Source organism: Condylura cristata, unplaced genomic scaffold, assembly GCF_000260355.1.
Source record: "Condylura cristata isolate star-nosed mole 26May11 unplaced genomic scaffold, ConCri1.0 scaffold00006, whole genome shotgun sequence".
Classification (NCBI taxonomy): domain Eukaryota; kingdom Metazoa; phylum Chordata; class Mammalia; order Eulipotyphla; family Talpidae; genus Condylura; species Condylura cristata.
In genome coordinates this window covers 4,382,988-4,399,055 of record NW_004567107.1, presented here as the reverse complement: position 1 = coordinate 4,399,055, position 16,068 = coordinate 4,382,988, and the positions used below count along the sequence as shown (strand labels likewise).

The window sequence follows — 16,068 nt, the reverse complement described above, 5'->3', positions numbered from 1 at the left end:
GGGCCTCCAAAGTCATCAGGTACAGAAGCAAAGCCCACGGGGCCGTAGTAAAGAGCAAGGAGAGGCCACCTCGTGGCGATTTCGGGTGGCCTCAAGCCCGTGGGTATTTTGCGGGGGGTCAGGGAGGGCAAATCTTAAGTGATTTGATGTGCGTCAAGCCCACAGGCCTTTTGTGAGTGGGGTTGAGGGAGGACTACCCCTTAGGGGTTTGGGGTGGCCTGAAGACTGAGGATATTCTGTGAGTAGGGATTAGGGATGGCCACCCCTTAGCGATTTGGGGTGGCCTCAAGCCCACGGGTATTTTGTGAGTAGGGGTTAGGGAGGGCTACCCCTTAGCGGTTCAGGGTGGCATCAAGTCCGTGGACATTTTTGAGGGGCAACTCAGGGAGGGGCACCCCTTAGTGATCTGGAGTGGCCTCAAACCCGCAGGCTCTTCGTGAGTAGGCGTAAGGGAGGACCTCCCCTTACCGATTCTGGATCCCCTCAGCCCACGGGCCTTTGTGTGGGGTAAGGGACTGGGGTGGTATCAAGCCCACAGGTCACTTGTGAGGTTGGTAAGGGAAGGATAGTCAACCTATAATGATTCAGGGTGGCCTGAAGCCCACGGGCCTTTTGTGAGAGGGTAGGTGGCCTCAAGCCTGCAAGACTTAAAGTGCGCAGAGACCGCCCCCCCATGTAGGTCAGGGTGTCTGCAAAATTATTGGGCACAGATGCCCAAAGGGACTTTTAAGGGACTTTTGTGCAGGTAGGAGAGGCCTCCCCTCTGCAGACAAGGACCACCTCCACAATAACTATGTGCAACACAAAATAAAGAAAAAAAATTGGGTGCTGACACCCTTGGGAACATTTCCAAAGGGAACAGGGGAGACCACCCCTTTTGTGGAACTGGTTGTTCTCAGATAAGCCACTGTTGTCTGTGGCTACAGCCTGGACAGGTGTTGGTGCCTCCCCCCGCCAGCTGTTTACATTGTCTGGACTTTGCCTCTGTGCAGGGCCCTCCAGGTGCTGCCCGCTCCACACGGTTGGGGTGGCGGTGGGGTCACGCTGCCCCAAACTGCCTGAGTACAACTGAGGCCCTCTGCCAGAAGGCCTGGTGAGGATTAGGTTGGTCGTCAACGAGCCCCTGTAGTGACGTTTCTAGCTCCTCGCCTCTGGTACGATCCCCCAGAGAGTAAGACACAGCCCCCACCTGGAGGCTGGGGCGCAGTGTTCCCTACTGAGAGGGTGGGGACAGATGAAAGGAGGAAGGAGTCGGGGCTGGGTGGGAAAGCTGGGGAACAGGGGTGGGTTGGCGAGGGCGGGTGGGGGCCGAGCCCCCGGGCCCGGCCGGTGGCCTAGACCACCATTATCTTCACCTCCTCGTTGTCGTCAGCCCGGTAAAAGAAGGGGATGCACGGGCTGTCTGTGAAGACGCCCCGTTCCCGGGGGTTCTGTATGTCTTGGAGAAGCTGAATGATCTGCTGTGCAGTGGGGTTCTCGGGGGGCGTCTCGCCCTGCCGGACTTCTCCCTGGGTTGGGTTGTCATCGAGGTTGGCCTCATTCAGTTCTTCGGAGAGACAGAAAGAGGCCGCTGAGTGCCGGGAGGGGCGAGCTCGCCCTCCCAGCCCTCTGCTCTGGGCCCTGCTCACCTTGCCCTTTGGCAGCGCCAAGCTCCCTGGGGGCAGAGGGGCTGCCAGCGGGCTCGGCAGCAGGGTTCTCGTTAGCTGCTTGGTACTTTGCCTGCCATTCACTCCGCTCCTTCAGCAGCCGCAAAACCAACTCCTGCAGCTCTAAGAGCTTCACCTGGAAGGAGACACACTCAGAACGGCAGGCGACCCCCTCACTGCACCCACAGAGGTTCTGGCGCCCCCACTACCTTCATCTCCTCTTTGTCCTGGGCCAGCCGGCTGATGTACGCCTCCTTCTCTCGGTGCTTCTCCTTCATGACTGCTCTCTGATTCTGGTAGAGAGCGATGTACTCTCCTACAGGTGGGGAGCACAGATAGCTGAGCTGACGGGGATCCCCAGCTCAGCTCATGCCCCAGCTCCAGGGGCCCCCCCGCCTCGGCACTGTGCCCACAACCAGGAGAGCCCCAGCCTCAGAGCAGTGCCCCAGCTCCAGGGCCACCCCCTAACCTCAGCCCACGGCCCCGGCCCCAGCGCCGGCCTGCCACTCACCGATAGTGTCAGTCTCTCCAGACAGCTGGATACATCGATGTTCCAGCTCCTCAACCCGTTCTCTCAGGTCAGCTTTCTCCTGCATGAGCTCTGTGAAGCGGCCCTGCAGCCAGACAGTGGGCTCAGAGCTCCACAGCTCACCGAGCGCGCCGAGTCCTGCTCCCAGCTCCCAGCCCGCAGGGTCCTGCCGGGGCACCGCACCCACCTGCAGTTTCTCCATGGCTGCCTGCAGGGCCTGGTGGGTCTCCCCAGACACACTTCCCTCCCCGGCCCCGGGGGCTGGGGCCTCCACCTTCCTTGGCTCCTGGTCCGACGAGGCTGCCAGGTGAGCCAGGCGCTGGCACAGCAGCTTCTGCTGCCTCAGCTGCCCGTGCAGCCGCGCCCGCTCTTGCTGAGCACTGGCCAAGGCCGAGTTACAGAATGCCACCTGCAGGCCACAGTTACAAACACGCTGCTGGGGGTTGGGAGGCAGAACACAGGCTCCCTCACAGGGCCTCGGGGGGCACGCCTGAGACTCAGGACGGTGCAGTGTCTGCCCACGGGTCCCCAGCAGGGGTGGGGGCAAAGGGAGGGGAGCCGAGGAGGACAAGCAGGTGGGAGAGCGGGAGGGGCAGGCGAGGGGCATGAATCGAGCTCACCATGGCCTCGCGGCTGTCTAGATTATCGGGCATGCTCAGCTCTGGCGGGGCAGTCTCGGCCTCCTCCTCCTCCTCCTCCTCAACATCCTGTCCAGTTTCTGTCCGGGGCAGTCAGAGAGGCTCAGCCAACCACAGGCCGTGGAAGCAGCCCAGTAGCCACACACGGGGGGCCCAGCACTGCCCCATCCGCCTCTCCCTGCGACCCCGGGCCAGCCAGTCCCCAGGCGAGGGATGTGCCCTGGTAAGGGAGGCCTCCATCCCCGCCAAGCCCGTCACGGGCACGCTCCTCGGCATCGCACTCACTTTCGGCAGGCAGAGCCAGGTGCTCGAGCTGGGCCCGCGGCTGCTGGTTCTCCTGGCTGGCTGCCTCCAGGCGGCCCTACGGGGCCCAGAAAGAGAGTGAGAAGGGCCCCGCGGTGGTCTTCCTACGCGGGCGTCCGCGTGGGCTCTGCCTCCCAGACTGTCCACCTGTGCTGCCTCAGCTCTTGGCGAGCCAACTCAACCTCCTTGCCCTGCTCCTGCTCCCGCTGCATCCGGCTCACCAGCTGGGTGTTGAGCAGCACCTGCTTCTGCAGGACTTCCTTTTCGTTCACCAGCTGCTGGTAGGCAGCCACGTACTGCTGCAGGTGGCTGAGGTACTGGTCCCGCTGCTGCTGCAGCACCAGAGCCTCCTGGTTTTTCTCGGCGAGCTACAGGGAAGTCACGGGTCGGGGTGTCAGGGCAGGCAGGCTTTGGCTCCAAATTGTCACCAGAACCCAGCCGCCTCAGCGAGTCATTGGTGTGTCCCACACTACGTAGACCAAGGAGTGGCCAGTACCGCATAGCACTGCTGGTGACAGGGGACGACTCTGCTTGGACTGCTATGGACAAGGCCCACATGGGGCAGCCGCCACTCGAGGCAACAGGACCCTGTTTCCCCTTAGTAAAATAGACCCCAAGATGGCTGTTCCCGAGGCCGAAAGGCGTGCAGTTGGGCACGCGGGTGAGAACCGGGTGACGAGACCTGGAGCAGGCACTGTCCCTGCGCCCTGGCTTTGGCCTTTTGGCGGCTCTCTGGTCTGAGGGCTAGCCAGGGGACGGCCCCTGCAGCCTGAGGCGGAATCCCATCCTCCCGCTCAGGGACCACCCATTTCAGGTGGCCTCCCCCACGCCCAGGGACACTGCAAGTCAACAGCTCTTTAGAGTTGTGGGACACCACCAACAGCAAACAGCCCTTTCAGAAGGGAGGCGGAGACAGCACCCCAGGACTCTGGCCCCTGCCTCACACCTCATCACAAAAGCTGTCTGGTGCTCTCTAAGGGAGGGGTGCTGAGGCTAAGTGCTGCTCGGGAAGAGCTGGCCTGGAGCGCAGCCCGGAGCCCACAGGAGTCTACACGTCTGTGCACCAGTGACTCGGACCTCTGGCAGGGAGGTGACCTACAGCCAGGCTAACCCACCACCCTGTGTCACCGCCTCAGGCACAGGTGTGGCGCACCTGGCGGGACTCCAGGGCCACTCGTGCCCCGAGTTGGCGCGACCTCCGTCCTGGCCTAGGGACCTCTCTCCCAGAGGCCTCGCAGCCCTTCCCAGCCGGCGCGGGCTTACCGCCTCCTTCAAGTCTGCCAGCTTCTCCTGCAGCTGGCCAAGTTTCTTGACCAGCTCGCCCTTGAGGTGTTGTTCTGTTTGGAGTGAGCTGGTCACCTCCATGTTCTCATTGGACTGGACAGAGAGAAACAATGAGATGTTACAATGCAGTTGGAAACCCAGAACTCTGTATCACCTGCTGACAGGTCTGGGACCCCCACTCTGCAGAGGTCTCTGGCTCACGATTGCTTCAGGTACCACTTCAATGGCCACCTAGCAGTAGCTGGCCAATGAGGATGACCTGCCCATTTTATAGGTGGAAAACAAAGGCCCCAAGGGTTTTGGCTCCTTGCCCTACATCCCAGGACATGCAAGGGAGGGTGCGGCGGCCTGGTGTTTTTTAAGGCTGCGTACCAAACGCACAAATCCATCCTGTAGCTCTGCCAGTTGCGCCTTGAGCTCACAGTTCTGGGACACAGCCCTGCTGATGGTACTGCGGCCGCTCTCGATCTCCTCCAAAACCCGTTTCCGGGCTTCAGTTCCCTCGTCCCAGAGCTCCGCAGCTCTCTCAAGCTCCTGCAGCCGGAGCTCCTGTTCCTGCAGGCGGAGCTCCTGCTCCTGGTTCACGCGGCGAAGGTCTTCATTGCCCTGCACCTGCACCAGCAGCTTCTGGGCCAGGGTCTCCAGCTCCTCTCGCAGGCCCCCGGCCTCTGCCTTCAGCTGCTGTTCCACCTCCGAGGGCCCCGATGGTTCCGGGCTCTGGAGCACAGCTGCCAAAGAGAGCGCGCACCTCAGGGCCTGTGGTCTTCGGACCAGCTCCCAGCCCAGGCCAGCGCGACACACCTCAGCTGCCCGGCTAGGCATTCTTGCCACCACAGGATGCACGCACACTTTGCAGATCACCTGCAGGCGCCAGCCCACTCTGGACAGTCAGCCCCCACTGGACACCAACCCAGACCGCCAGGCTTGCCCAGCCCGATACAGACCTACAGACCCCTTGCCCTCTGCCCCTGGACCCGCAGCCCCCACCCCACCCCACCCCGCCGCCTTCCCGGAGCCCGCTAAGCCACCCGCGCCAGCTCACCTATCTGGCTGTTGAGCCCAGCCACGGTGGTCTCCAGGTCCCGGACCTGGGTCATGCTGCGCCCCTTCTCCTCCTCCAGCTGTCGCATCTGCCCAGAACGTGGGGTGGGGGAGGGAGCGCCCAAGTTCAGGGAGGAGCTGAAGGGCGGCATGGCCAGACCCAGGCCAGCCCCTCAGCCTCCAACTGCAAGATGCGCCCATTCCCCACTGGCTACACCACAGCCTCTCACAGATGACCCACACCGGGGACATTCCTAAGGTGGGGGCCTCCACGGCCTGCTTACCCCCTCCAAGGCCTGCTGCAACTTCTGTTGCCAGATGGTACCTTCCTCCCTCAGCCTTTCGGCAAGCAGGTCTCGCTCCACCCTCAGCAGCTTGAGCGACTCCTTTAGCTTCAAGAGTGGACACAGGCATCAGGGAACTGTCACTGCTCACTCTACTGTTCACCTGGGCCCATCCTCCTACAGCCCCTTCTCCTTCAAAGCCTCACTTGTTCCATGTGGATGTCGTCTTGCACCTCCGTGGCTGATGACAGCTGGGCCACAGGGCCTTCAGATGGACTGGAGAACTGCATAGGGAAAAGTGAGGAGGTGAGGGCCTCCCTGGAAGCCTAGGGGTTGAGTCTCAGCACTGTCACTGCTACTGCCTGAGTTCGATCCCCAGCCAGGGAACTGACCCACACAGCACAGAAGACCTGTCTTCCTGCTGCTCCCCTCAATGAGAGTTCCAATAACTCCACCTGTTCTGCTCCCCACTCTGTCTCTGATAAATCCTCTCACCCTGCACCTGTGGTCTAGATCCCAGTTGCAAAAGTGAATTTTCTTAAAAAGTGAGGAGCTGGCCCTCCCTGGTGGCGCAGCGGGTTAAAGCACAGCACTGAAAAGCTAAAGCCACTTCCGCATGAGTTCGATCCCCGCCTGCCCCGGAGGTGACCACATGGCGCAGCAGACCTTTTCTCACCCGCCCGCTGCTCCCCTCAGCAGTGTACTTCGTCAATCTGCCTGTCTGTTCCCCACTGTCTCTGGTGAAGCCTCTCGCTGCCCCTGAGCCTCTGACCTGTACCCCAGTTCTATATGCACAAATAAATCTTTAAAAATAATAATAAAAAAAAAAAGTGAGGAGCTGACCTGTGGAGTCCAGGGCCTTCTAGTCTACGTCTCCCCACAGGGTCTGAGGTAGATCATGATCAGGCCGAGAGACCCAGCCCCACCAGACTCCGTGGGCCCTTTTGCCCAACCCCCTACCTGTTTCAACAGCAGCTCAGACATCTCCAGCTTCTTCTCTAGGTCCTCCAGTCTCTTCTGCATGCTGCCCTTCTCCGTCAAGGAGACCTTGAGCATCTCCTGCAGCTCAGAGTTGTGCTGCTCCAGATCTTTGCTGGTTTTGCTGGGGCCACACAATGAGAGTGGCGTGACCACAGCACAAGGTCCCTCTGGAGGTTGCCCCTCCTCTCCACAGACCCGCACAGCAGTGACAGGACCCCAGAGCTCAAGTCCCCAGGGGCTGGCCAGAGAGGACGTAAGCTGAGCAACCTCACCCCGCTTACATCCCCAGCACGTGACCTGGCCCAAAGCCTGCCCCCCAGTCCCCAGCCCGTGTCCTACGTGTTCTTGTATAGATCCAGCTTGAGAGTATCTCTCTCTTTGGTCAGTTCCTTGTTGTTCTGCAAACAGGAGGAGCAAAGGCAGGGTCAGGGTTCGTGAGCATGGCGCCGCCTGCAGACCAGTCGCGGCAATGCAGCCCCTCCTCACCCAGTCAGGCTTCACATTTTGTAAAAGCACTTCCAAGGCCCTTGTGTCATCCATCTACCTTCCCTGGGGACCCAGGAGGGGGTCTGCGCCCAACCTCCAGCAGCAGGCGGTGCTGCCTTCTGGGTGGCGAGGGCTCCATGCCACATCGGGGACCTGAGGCTCATCCCCACCCCGGGTGCAAGGGGGCTCCCCCCCAGGGGCTGGGAGGTGGCAGGGCTCACTCGGTCGGTCTGCTTCTGCTTGTTGGAAACAGCAGAGAGGGTGCACTCCAGCTCCGCAATGCGCAGACGCGCAGTCTGCAGGCGACCAGCCAGTTCCTCCGATTCGCCTGCAACGAGCAGAGTCAGTGTGGAGCCCCAAGGAGCCTGCTGCTGTGCCGGGCGGAGCGGGAGGGACTCCGGGAGCAAACCTGCTTTCTGCCTCACGGCCTGCTGGGTATGGACCAGTGCATTGTGCAGGTCTGTCTTCTCAGACACCAAAATCCCGATGGTCTGGATGTGGATCTGTTGAGACAGCGGATGCATGGAGACGACATGGGAAAGAGGCGTTTTCCGGGAGACAGGGAGACCCAGCTACCACTCACCTGTAGCTGTTCTCGAAGCGTGCCTTGCTCCCTCACAAGCTTCTGTTCGTGTTCTTTCCTTTCCTGCAAAGAGATTCCAAGTCTCTACAGGAGGCAGGGGTGAAGTGGGAAAGCACAGGCCCCCCAGGCCATCCGTGGCACAGACGGCCCACCCGAGACCAGATCATCAAGGGGGTGGGGGGAGAAGAGGGCACAAGAGGGGCCCAGGGCAGGCAATACAAGAATCTCCATATCTGAGCCTCCCCCAGACCCATGGTCAGGTAAGGAACAAAGAAATGTTACTTTTTCAAGCTGATCCAATGTTTCTTGGTTCTGTTGTTTCTGTGGGGAAAAGTTAAAGGAAGGTAACTGAGGTGTTTCCCCTTTCCTAACCTCCCAGACATATGAGGAAAGAGGAACGGAGCCAAGATTGAGATTTAAGTTCTTAGGGGCCCCTCCCCGGTGGCACAAGAGTTTAAAGCACAGCACTATGAAGCTCTCTGCAGCCACTGCAGCCTGAGTTCGATCCCCGGCCAGGGAGGAACCCACAGGGCGCAGCAGACCTCTCCTGTCTCGCCTGCTGCTCCCCTCAGCAGTGTACTTCAGTAGATCTGCTCCCACTCTGTCTCTGGGGAAGCCTCTCAACCTGCACACCTCTGGCCCGTGCCCCAATTGTTGTGTGTATACATAAATAAATAAATCTAAAAAAATTAAAATTGAAAGTGAAAATGAGTTTAAGCTCTTAGACCCTGTGCGGACAGGAACTGTTAGCCCTCCGCAAGCTCCTTAAAGCGACACATTGAGTCTTGCGTGCTTCTGCTCACACCTGCAGAAGCGAGAGTCTGAATCTGGCTTCCCTGGAGGATGATGCCGAAGCCTCGGGTCAGAGTTTGAGAAGGGAAAGATGACCTTTCTGCCAACTGGAAACTTGGGGCTACGTTCATTCACCGAACAGATACAGACCCAGCATGAGCCGTAGGGGCGGAGGTGCAGGGGGCAGTCTGTCTACAGTGAGATGAAGGGAGGAAGGAAAAGAACCTTCAGGCCTTTGAGTTTTTGGGCTACAAGAGACCCTGACACCATCTAAGTCTATCTCCTTCAGAAACTAAAGCCCAGAGAAAAGAAGTGTCTTGTTCAAGTACAAAGATGGAGGAAGTAAGGGGCTGAGTCAGGGCGGGAACACCCCAGCCAAACCAGTGCACCCGCATGGAGCAGAGAAGAGGCAGAGGGCAGCCAGAGAGAGCCATGCCGCGAACTCTGTGCTACAGGACCCTCTGGAGCCCGAGATCCTCCAGCATCCCACTCTCCCCTGGTACCAGGGACGCCCCCAATCCCTCTCTTCCAAGCCCTCGAGGAAATCAGAGCCCTGCAATGCAGTTTGTAATCAGGGGACCCCAGCGGGCTCTTACCAGTTCTTCTATCTTGCTAGTGAGTTGCTTATTGGTTAGATTGCTGGAGTCCAGGGCAACTGCCAGCTCTTGATACCGGCTCTGAGGCGCATGCAGAGAGGAGGAGGAGTTGGAGTGGGGACAGGTAGACAAAGGAGTCAGTAGGGTGGGGAGGGGATCTGGGCTGGCAGCTGGCAGCAGGGCACCCAGCCTCTCCAAGAGGGAAGGCGGGTACTAGCCTGCAGGTCCACTTACCTCCAGATCCATTATGTTGACTCTAGACGCCTGGTCCTCCCCGTTGACGTAGGAGGCAGGCTAGGAGAGATGCAGAATGCCCATGGGGGGCTCTCTTTGCCCCTCCAGGCCTAAGTCCCAGGACTCCCCAGCAACGGCAAAATTTCCTTTTCCTGCCCACCTTGGGCCGCTCTGCTCATAACCCAGTGTACCAATTTCTCCTAGCTCAGAGGCCCTCGTGCTTTTCTCCTGCAATTTCCCAGCAGGGTGGAACCAGGCTCACAGCCAGACCCTTACCCAGCGGGCTCACAGGAGACACTGCAGAGTAGTGGTCAGCTAGACATCAAGTTATGGACCCTCCTGGTATCTTCTCCCATAGTTCCTTACTATCAAACTCCCCCCACCACCACTTCCGGGCCCCCACTCGCGGCATACCTCTGATGTAAGTCCATTCAGCTGATGGGACAGCTGTCGCAGGCCTTCGGTGGAGGAGAAAGCCCTGGGATGAACGCAGAATCAGGGGTGCATGCTCAGTGTGGTGGGGACCCAGGGCAGGGGACTGTCCGTCCGCCCACCCTCTACTGGGTCGCCTGCCCACAGACACACTCACCTGCTCTCATCCAAGGAGCTGGAATCATTTTCGGCATCACAGTTCTGTGGGGGAAGAAATACAGGAGGTGGTCATACAGTTTCTGGTAAAACCGATCAAGAAGGGTGGGCCAAGCACATTCTGAACCCCTTCCAGTCCCTGACCTCTTGGACTAAGCACCCCATCCTTGGGAAGGGCACTTGGCTCTAGAAACCAAGTGACCCACAGGAAGTGGAGGAGAATCCTGGAGACACGGTCCTTCCCGAAGGACAGCCAAACCAGTGGGGTGCAGGCAGGCGTTAAGGGGCACAGACCTGAGTGGATGCCATGCTGTTACTACCAGGGGGGGCAGCACTGGCAGGAGGGACAGCGGGTGACTTGGCGTCATCATCATCCCCAACTGTCACTGCAGGAGTGGCGGGATGGTCCAATGCCTGTACCAGAACAGAGCAGGGAACGGGTGAGGAAGCCATGCAGGGAAGAGGGCCCCTGCCCCTCGCTGCCATGGGTGAAGGGGTGCAGGCAGGGGGCACGGAGGACGCTGCAGTCACAACAGTCACATGCTGGCCACCACTGTGGAGTGTGGCTGAGGGAGGCAGGCCTCTGGTCACACTGCGGACTTCCAGACACAGCCCCGTCTCCGGGCAGGAACTCCCCGTGTCAGTCACGCAAGAGGAAGTAAGGCGTGCCAGGTCTGGGAGAAGCAAGACACTGTTCCGGAAGGCCATCTGCCCCTCACCCTGGGCCGCATTCGAGGCCAGGAGGCCAGGTACTGCTCTCCCCTCTCGTGCCGTCCCTGCCTGTCCCCCTTCCCAGTCAGGTACACACAGGAGTCCGGGCAGCAAGCTCAGCAGGGCGGGGGTCCAGGGCAGTGGCCGGACCCTGGTGTTGCCATGCCACCCTCCACAGCAGACCCTGACAGGTCAGAGCCAGACAGCTGGTGGGCAGGGGCCATGGAGAGGGGGCACGCCCAGCCGGGGCTGGCAGGCTCTCGGGCCTCCCGACTCCTGGGTTCCCGGTCACCTTTATAGTTACGACGCAGGGGAGGCGCAGAAGGACTAAAGAGGACATTTCCTTAGGACTTCAATATACGTGACTGGCTCGTGAGTGACCAGTCATCCATGCTTTGAAGCTTTGCAGCTCAGTGTGGATGTCACAGGCACACCCCTCAAATGTCCCATTCAAGTGATTTTCTTCCTGGTGGGCGGCCGTCCCTTTGCTGGGGAAGAAGCAGCCCACCGGACTCCACACCCAGCTGCTGGACTTGGTAAGAGAGAAACACGGCTGCTATCTGCACCCCGAACTCTTAGCTCAAGGGCAGCCCCCATCTAAGACACGACCACAGCCACCGGAGGCCTGCAGTCTCCCCACTGACCCGTGGCCTCCTGGAGGCCCAGAGCCTTACTTCGCCAAGCTGCTGCCCTAGTCCGGCTGGACATCACGCACGGCCACAGTGCCACCAGCCTCTGTCCAGGCGCAGGCCCCACTCTGAATCCAAGCCCCTGGCCCTTGAGACCCAGTGTCCAGCGGGCCAGGCGGACAGAGGCAAGAAGGGTGGTCAACAACGGGTGGCCAGCAAGCAGAGGCTGGAGGCGAGGCAAGTGCATGGCATGGGCCCTGGCCCGACGGGCTGCAGCCCACTCGGGGGGAGGGGCTACCTATTCTCTGACCCCGAGGCTGGCGCCTCAAAACCCCAACCTGCTCCCCTCCTCACACTTGGGCTGCAGAGCCCAGCAGGGCGGTCAGCTGTTGGTAGGGTCACCGCCCACCTTTGGCCCCGGATCCTGGTGTTGCCATGCCAACCTCCACACAAACGCTGAGAGGTCAAAGCGAGGCAGCTGCGGGGTGGGGGCGATGGTGGGGTGGGCACGCCTAGCCGGGGCCTGGCAGGCCCGGGGTGCCTCCCAGGCCACCACTGAACCCTCGCCGGACGCAAGAAAGCTCAGGAGGGGAAATGCACTTTTCTTAGGGCTGAAGTAGACACGGCTGGTTTGAGAGCAACCACATTTGGTGATTTGAAGCCTCACAGCCAAGTCCAGAGGCCCAAAAAGACGACCCTCTCGGCCTCCGTCGGGACAGTGAGTTAGTCCGCAGCACTGCGACGCTGGCAGCTATCACTTGGTGCCAGTTCGATCTCCACCACAGTGGCAATCCTCATGGCGCCGCAGACCTCTCCTCTCAGCCACTCGCCTCAGCTGTGTCCTTCCTCAACCTGCCTGTTCTGCTCCCCACTCTGACTCTAGGGGATCCTCTCACTGCCTCTGTACCTCTGGCCTGTCCTGTATGCATAAATAAATCTTTAAAAAAAGAAAAGACTGCACAGTCCACCCCCCCGCCAAAGGCCCCATCGCTGGAAATCCTTCTATTTCTCCTGTACGTCTCTGTAGCTGCAGTCAGCTCCAAGCACACAGCGGAGTCACAGGCCTGTGTCCCTGTGGGGAAAACTGGAGTGGGGACCCTCAGGTGACAGATAGCGTTTCAAAACAAGAGGGGAATGTGGGGTCTGGATCTTCGTCTCCAGGGGAGCCCAGGGAGGCGGGGTGAACACTGCTGAGGGAGCCCTGGGCTCCCTCAGGTGCCTCTCAGTGTCTGCTCGGCCCACAGGCTGAGTCACAGGACTGGACAGACCTGATCCCGGCATGAGCAGTCCTGCTGACGAGACCCACGCCTGCCGCCAGGCCCGGCCCAGCCCTCCTGCCAGCCACGCTGTCCCTGTCACTCTTCCGCCTCTCGCCTGGCAGCAGTCTGCCTTCCTCCGAGACCCCTCTTCTCCTCCCCCCCCCAACACACACACCTTGCTTCCTGGATTCAGGAAGTTGAGGAAGAAATAACACTGTCACATCTGGATAAGGGAGGTTATCTCCCAGCCCAGGGCACCCCACCTTCATGCCAAGTCTCTGGGCTCAGAATCCTGAGCGTTTCCTGCACAGACCCTCTGCCTGGGACTCCCACCTCAAACACGCCCAGTTGGAGGAACACTGCCCACCTCTACGAGGCAGTGACGCCGCCACCCTCCAGCCTCCAGGCCCCGGGGTCCACTGCGCCCTCAGCTGCCACAGCGGCACCTCGCCGCCACCTAGCAGGGTCTGCCGTCAAGGGCCCTTCAGATGGTGAAGGTGTCCAAAGGACAATGGGGCCTTCATGTTCCAGTCACCCTTCTCCTTGGGTAACTCAGTGTCCTCTGCAGTTCTGCTACAAAAGTACCCTGGATCCTTGCGAGCCTAACAAAAGCCCCTTTGCCTTAACCTGCATTTGCCACTGCGGCACTCAAAGGAATCCATCGCTCTGAAAACTCAACTGCCCTGGGGCCTGTGCCCTTGGGGTCATGCCCAGACGGCGAGGCCCTGTTTGTTCTTTCAGTTAGGCTCTCCCAGTAGGACAGGGCCCCCAGTATTCACCCTGGAGGCTCGGGAGGCCCAAATCTCACACACCGGCTCTGGAAGCTCTTCCCCAATTACCTCGTCACCTTCATGGTGTACTGTGTCTTCTCCCAGATGGCCAAAGATGTGGGGCAGGGAAGAAAACGAATCAACCAAGCAGGTGAAACAGCAGACATGGACACACCGAGGGTTAATGACAGCAACATAAAATCAGCGAGAGGCCAAGGACCCCCACACCACACAGCCTCAGAGGCATGCACACGCTGCAGAGAGCAAGCCAGAGCGGGCAGGTCGGCTCTGCCTCACCTTCCACTTGTCCAATGGGGGGAGCGCTACCCCATTGGAGCGGTTAAGGTCGGACACCAGCACCTTCAGCATGTCCTGAATCTACAGGAGGTGAAAAGGGAAAAACAAGGGCAAGGGGAGAAAGAGAAAAGTGGCTTAGAGAAGAGAAGACGAGACGAGAAGGTCAGAGGAGGAAGGCGGGAGCAGCTCGGGCCGACGGCTGCTGGAGACAGGAAGACGGAGCCTACCACGGCCTGCGCCCCTTTCCAAACGCCACTCCCTGCCTCGCCACAGGCAGAAAGCACCCTGAATCAACAGAGGGACCAAGCCTCCCGAATCTGTCTCAACGACACTGACGATATCACCTTATAGGTGAGAAAACTGAGACCGCGCAAGGATGTGATTGTCCCTGAAGGCTTGCTGCGCACCGGGCCCCGCACTGAGGGATGACTTCACCGTCATCTCAGGGATGCTGCCTGAATTTCAGCAGGACTGTGGAATCCTGACTCACAGAAGGAGAAAGAGCTTCAACAATGTTGTCCCAAGCCAGACCCCCAGCAGAGCTATGGAGAGGCCACACTGGGACCCAGGGTTCTGACAGCCAACTCCCGCCACCTCTTAACCTCTCCCTCAATGGCCCCGGAAGCAGCTCTCTCCCAGGAAGCCTGGCCACGCAAGACTTACATCTTTAGATGACTCACAACCATCAGTAGTGGTTGTCTCTGGGCTTTTACTGTCATGTTTGATCTTCTTTTTCTTTTTAACTCTTGCAGGAGACTCCAAGCTGCTCTTCCGTTGGTAATCTTTCAACTGCAGAGAGGAACAAGAGAGTTTAGGCTCACGCGACAAGCCCCTGGACTCACGTCCCACTTGACAACTAAGATTTGTCATCTGCCTTCAGTCCCCCGACGTCTCTGCCACCAACAACTCCACCAGGTGCTGTGAGTCCCTCCTCGGTGACAGAAGAAATGAGCTGAGAATATGATGCGGCTTCAAGAAAAAAGGGCCGCTGGAACTTCTGGGAGGCCATGAAGCTCTCGGTTGCCGCCAGGGGACAAAACCAGAGAGAGAGGGAAGAGCGAGCACGTGAGTGACCAGACACCAGGGCCTTTCTTGCCCGTGCTCACTGTGAACGGCGCCGCTCTGGCTCCTCCACCACAGCAGGAGACAGGAGGCAATGAGGTACCGGCGTGGGACAGCCAAGCTCATTCCAGAGCAGTCTATCGCAGCCTTACATATCCATGCCTATGGACGGGAACACGGAAGGCTGCTTTTTTTCTCAGGGGACCCAAGCAGAAGCGACGCTGCAGTCACTTGTCCTGCGGGTGCAGAGCAGCCCATGCTGAGAAGACTCGGGGCAGATCCCAAGTGTCCAGCTCAGTGTGCTGGAACCCGACCACAGTGGATACACAGATCACCACTGACCAGGGCCCTCTGGGCCCAGGGTCATAGGAATTAGGATGCAGAATTATAATTAGCACGGAGAAGTCAGACAGAAATTGGGAGTGTCTCGGCGGAGAAGTGGGAACCCAGGAGAAAACAGACTAAAAAATTCTTCCACTGTCACTCAGAGTGGTTGTCAGTGTTGCTAGATGTCGAGGGAAGTGTACTGTCAAAGTGGAGTCTTTTGAAGTCCTATCAGTGTTTAAAGGTGGGGTACAGCGAGACCAAGGGAGCCTGAACTCTCTCCCAGGGTTGAGTCCCAGGCCCTGAGTCCCCTTGAAGTTGGTTATCTGTGGTGCACAAGAGAAACCTGAAACACTCCCGTAGGGTGGGGAGGGGAGGGGGGGGGCGCTGAGTTAAAAGAGCCCACCTCTGGCTGAGATGGTAAAGAGAGTTAGGGGGGTTGTGACGTCACGACATTCCACTCCACCCAACCGACGCCCAAGTCGCTGCTCTGCGGTTGGGGGAGGGGCGCACAGGGACTTAGGTCCTTGGAGACCCAGAGCCCAAAAAAAGGGTCCGAGTCTGGGCGACAAAAGTAGAGGGCCGATCCTCAACCGACCCCTCAAAAAGCCCTGGGGGTCAACAGTCCAAAGTCACCCGGGACCTGCGGGCGAACGCGGGGGCTGAGCTCCCGGGGGGGCGGGACTGGCGGAGAAGATTGGGGGAGACGGGGCGCCAAGGGGTACCGAGGGGTTCACCCAGTGTGCCTCCAGGGCAACCCAGACTCTGGCCACCCCCCGGCCGGCTGTCGGCCTCGGGCTGGACCAAGGATCCGCGATCCGACACTTTTTACCTTTTTCTTAGCCGCAGCTAATTTGCTCTGTCGGGTTTCTTCCGACATCGCGGGAGGGGGAGGAGGGTGGGGGGGCCACATCACTCCCACAACTCTCCGCGCAGCGATCCTACTCGTCACCGAGCCACAACCCGAGTGAGCCAGAAAGGGCGGTGCAGGGGCGGTCCTAGTGAGCGCCGGGGTAGGCGTGACCTATTCT

The 16,068-nt window shown here is 59.7% G+C and overlaps 1 protein-coding gene across 5 annotated transcripts in view; it reads right to left on the bottom strand.

Annotated features, from left to right (window-relative positions):
- Nucleotides 1-15,986, bottom strand: part of GOLGA2 (golgin A2) — a 22,165-nt gene extending 6,179 nt beyond the window's left edge. The window contains exons 1-27 of one of the 5 annotated variants that reach the window (XR_001145145.1): nucleotides 15,870-15,986; nucleotides 14,315-14,440; nucleotides 13,652-13,732; nucleotides 10,280-10,399; nucleotides 9,987-10,030; nucleotides 9,812-9,875; nucleotides 9,398-9,457; nucleotides 9,164-9,244; nucleotides 8,058-8,096; nucleotides 7,776-7,838; nucleotides 7,602-7,695; nucleotides 7,414-7,520; nucleotides 7,046-7,104; nucleotides 6,686-6,827; nucleotides 5,932-6,009; nucleotides 5,726-5,833; nucleotides 5,443-5,530; nucleotides 4,773-5,128; nucleotides 4,380-4,493; nucleotides 3,338-3,484; nucleotides 3,099-3,174; nucleotides 2,796-2,893; nucleotides 2,363-2,584; nucleotides 2,158-2,260; nucleotides 1,856-1,962; nucleotides 1,629-1,782; nucleotides 1,190-1,546 (exon numbers count right to left, since the gene is read on the bottom strand). Coding sequence is in view for 4 of the 5 variants with exons in the window: in XM_012721320.1 (XP_012576774.1) it covers nucleotides 1,335-1,546; nucleotides 1,629-1,782; nucleotides 1,856-1,962; nucleotides 2,158-2,260; nucleotides 2,363-2,584; nucleotides 2,796-2,893; nucleotides 3,099-3,174; nucleotides 3,338-3,484; nucleotides 4,380-4,493; nucleotides 4,773-5,128; nucleotides 5,443-5,530; nucleotides 5,726-5,833; nucleotides 5,932-6,009; nucleotides 6,686-6,827; nucleotides 7,046-7,104; nucleotides 7,414-7,520; nucleotides 7,602-7,695; nucleotides 7,776-7,838; nucleotides 8,058-8,096; nucleotides 9,164-9,244; nucleotides 9,398-9,457; nucleotides 9,812-9,875; nucleotides 9,987-10,030; nucleotides 10,280-10,399; nucleotides 13,652-13,732; nucleotides 14,315-14,440; nucleotides 15,870-15,950 (3,024 nt within the window). In the remaining variant the exon portion in view is untranslated. Of the gene's footprint in view, nucleotides 1-11; nucleotides 1,547-1,628; nucleotides 1,783-1,855; nucleotides 1,963-2,157; nucleotides 2,261-2,362; nucleotides 2,585-2,795; nucleotides 2,894-3,098; nucleotides 3,175-3,337; nucleotides 3,485-4,379; nucleotides 4,494-4,772; nucleotides 5,129-5,442; nucleotides 5,531-5,725; nucleotides 5,834-5,931; nucleotides 6,010-6,685; nucleotides 6,828-7,045; nucleotides 7,105-7,413; nucleotides 7,521-7,601; nucleotides 7,696-7,775; nucleotides 7,839-8,057; nucleotides 8,097-9,163; nucleotides 9,245-9,397; nucleotides 9,458-9,811; nucleotides 9,876-9,986; nucleotides 10,031-10,279; nucleotides 10,400-13,651; nucleotides 13,733-14,314; nucleotides 14,441-15,869 lie in introns of those variants that run through there. The other 4 variants (XM_012721320.1, XM_012721323.1, XM_012721324.1 and 1 more) reach the window with 4 other exon arrangements.
- Nucleotides 15,987-16,068: the final 82 nt, after the last annotated feature.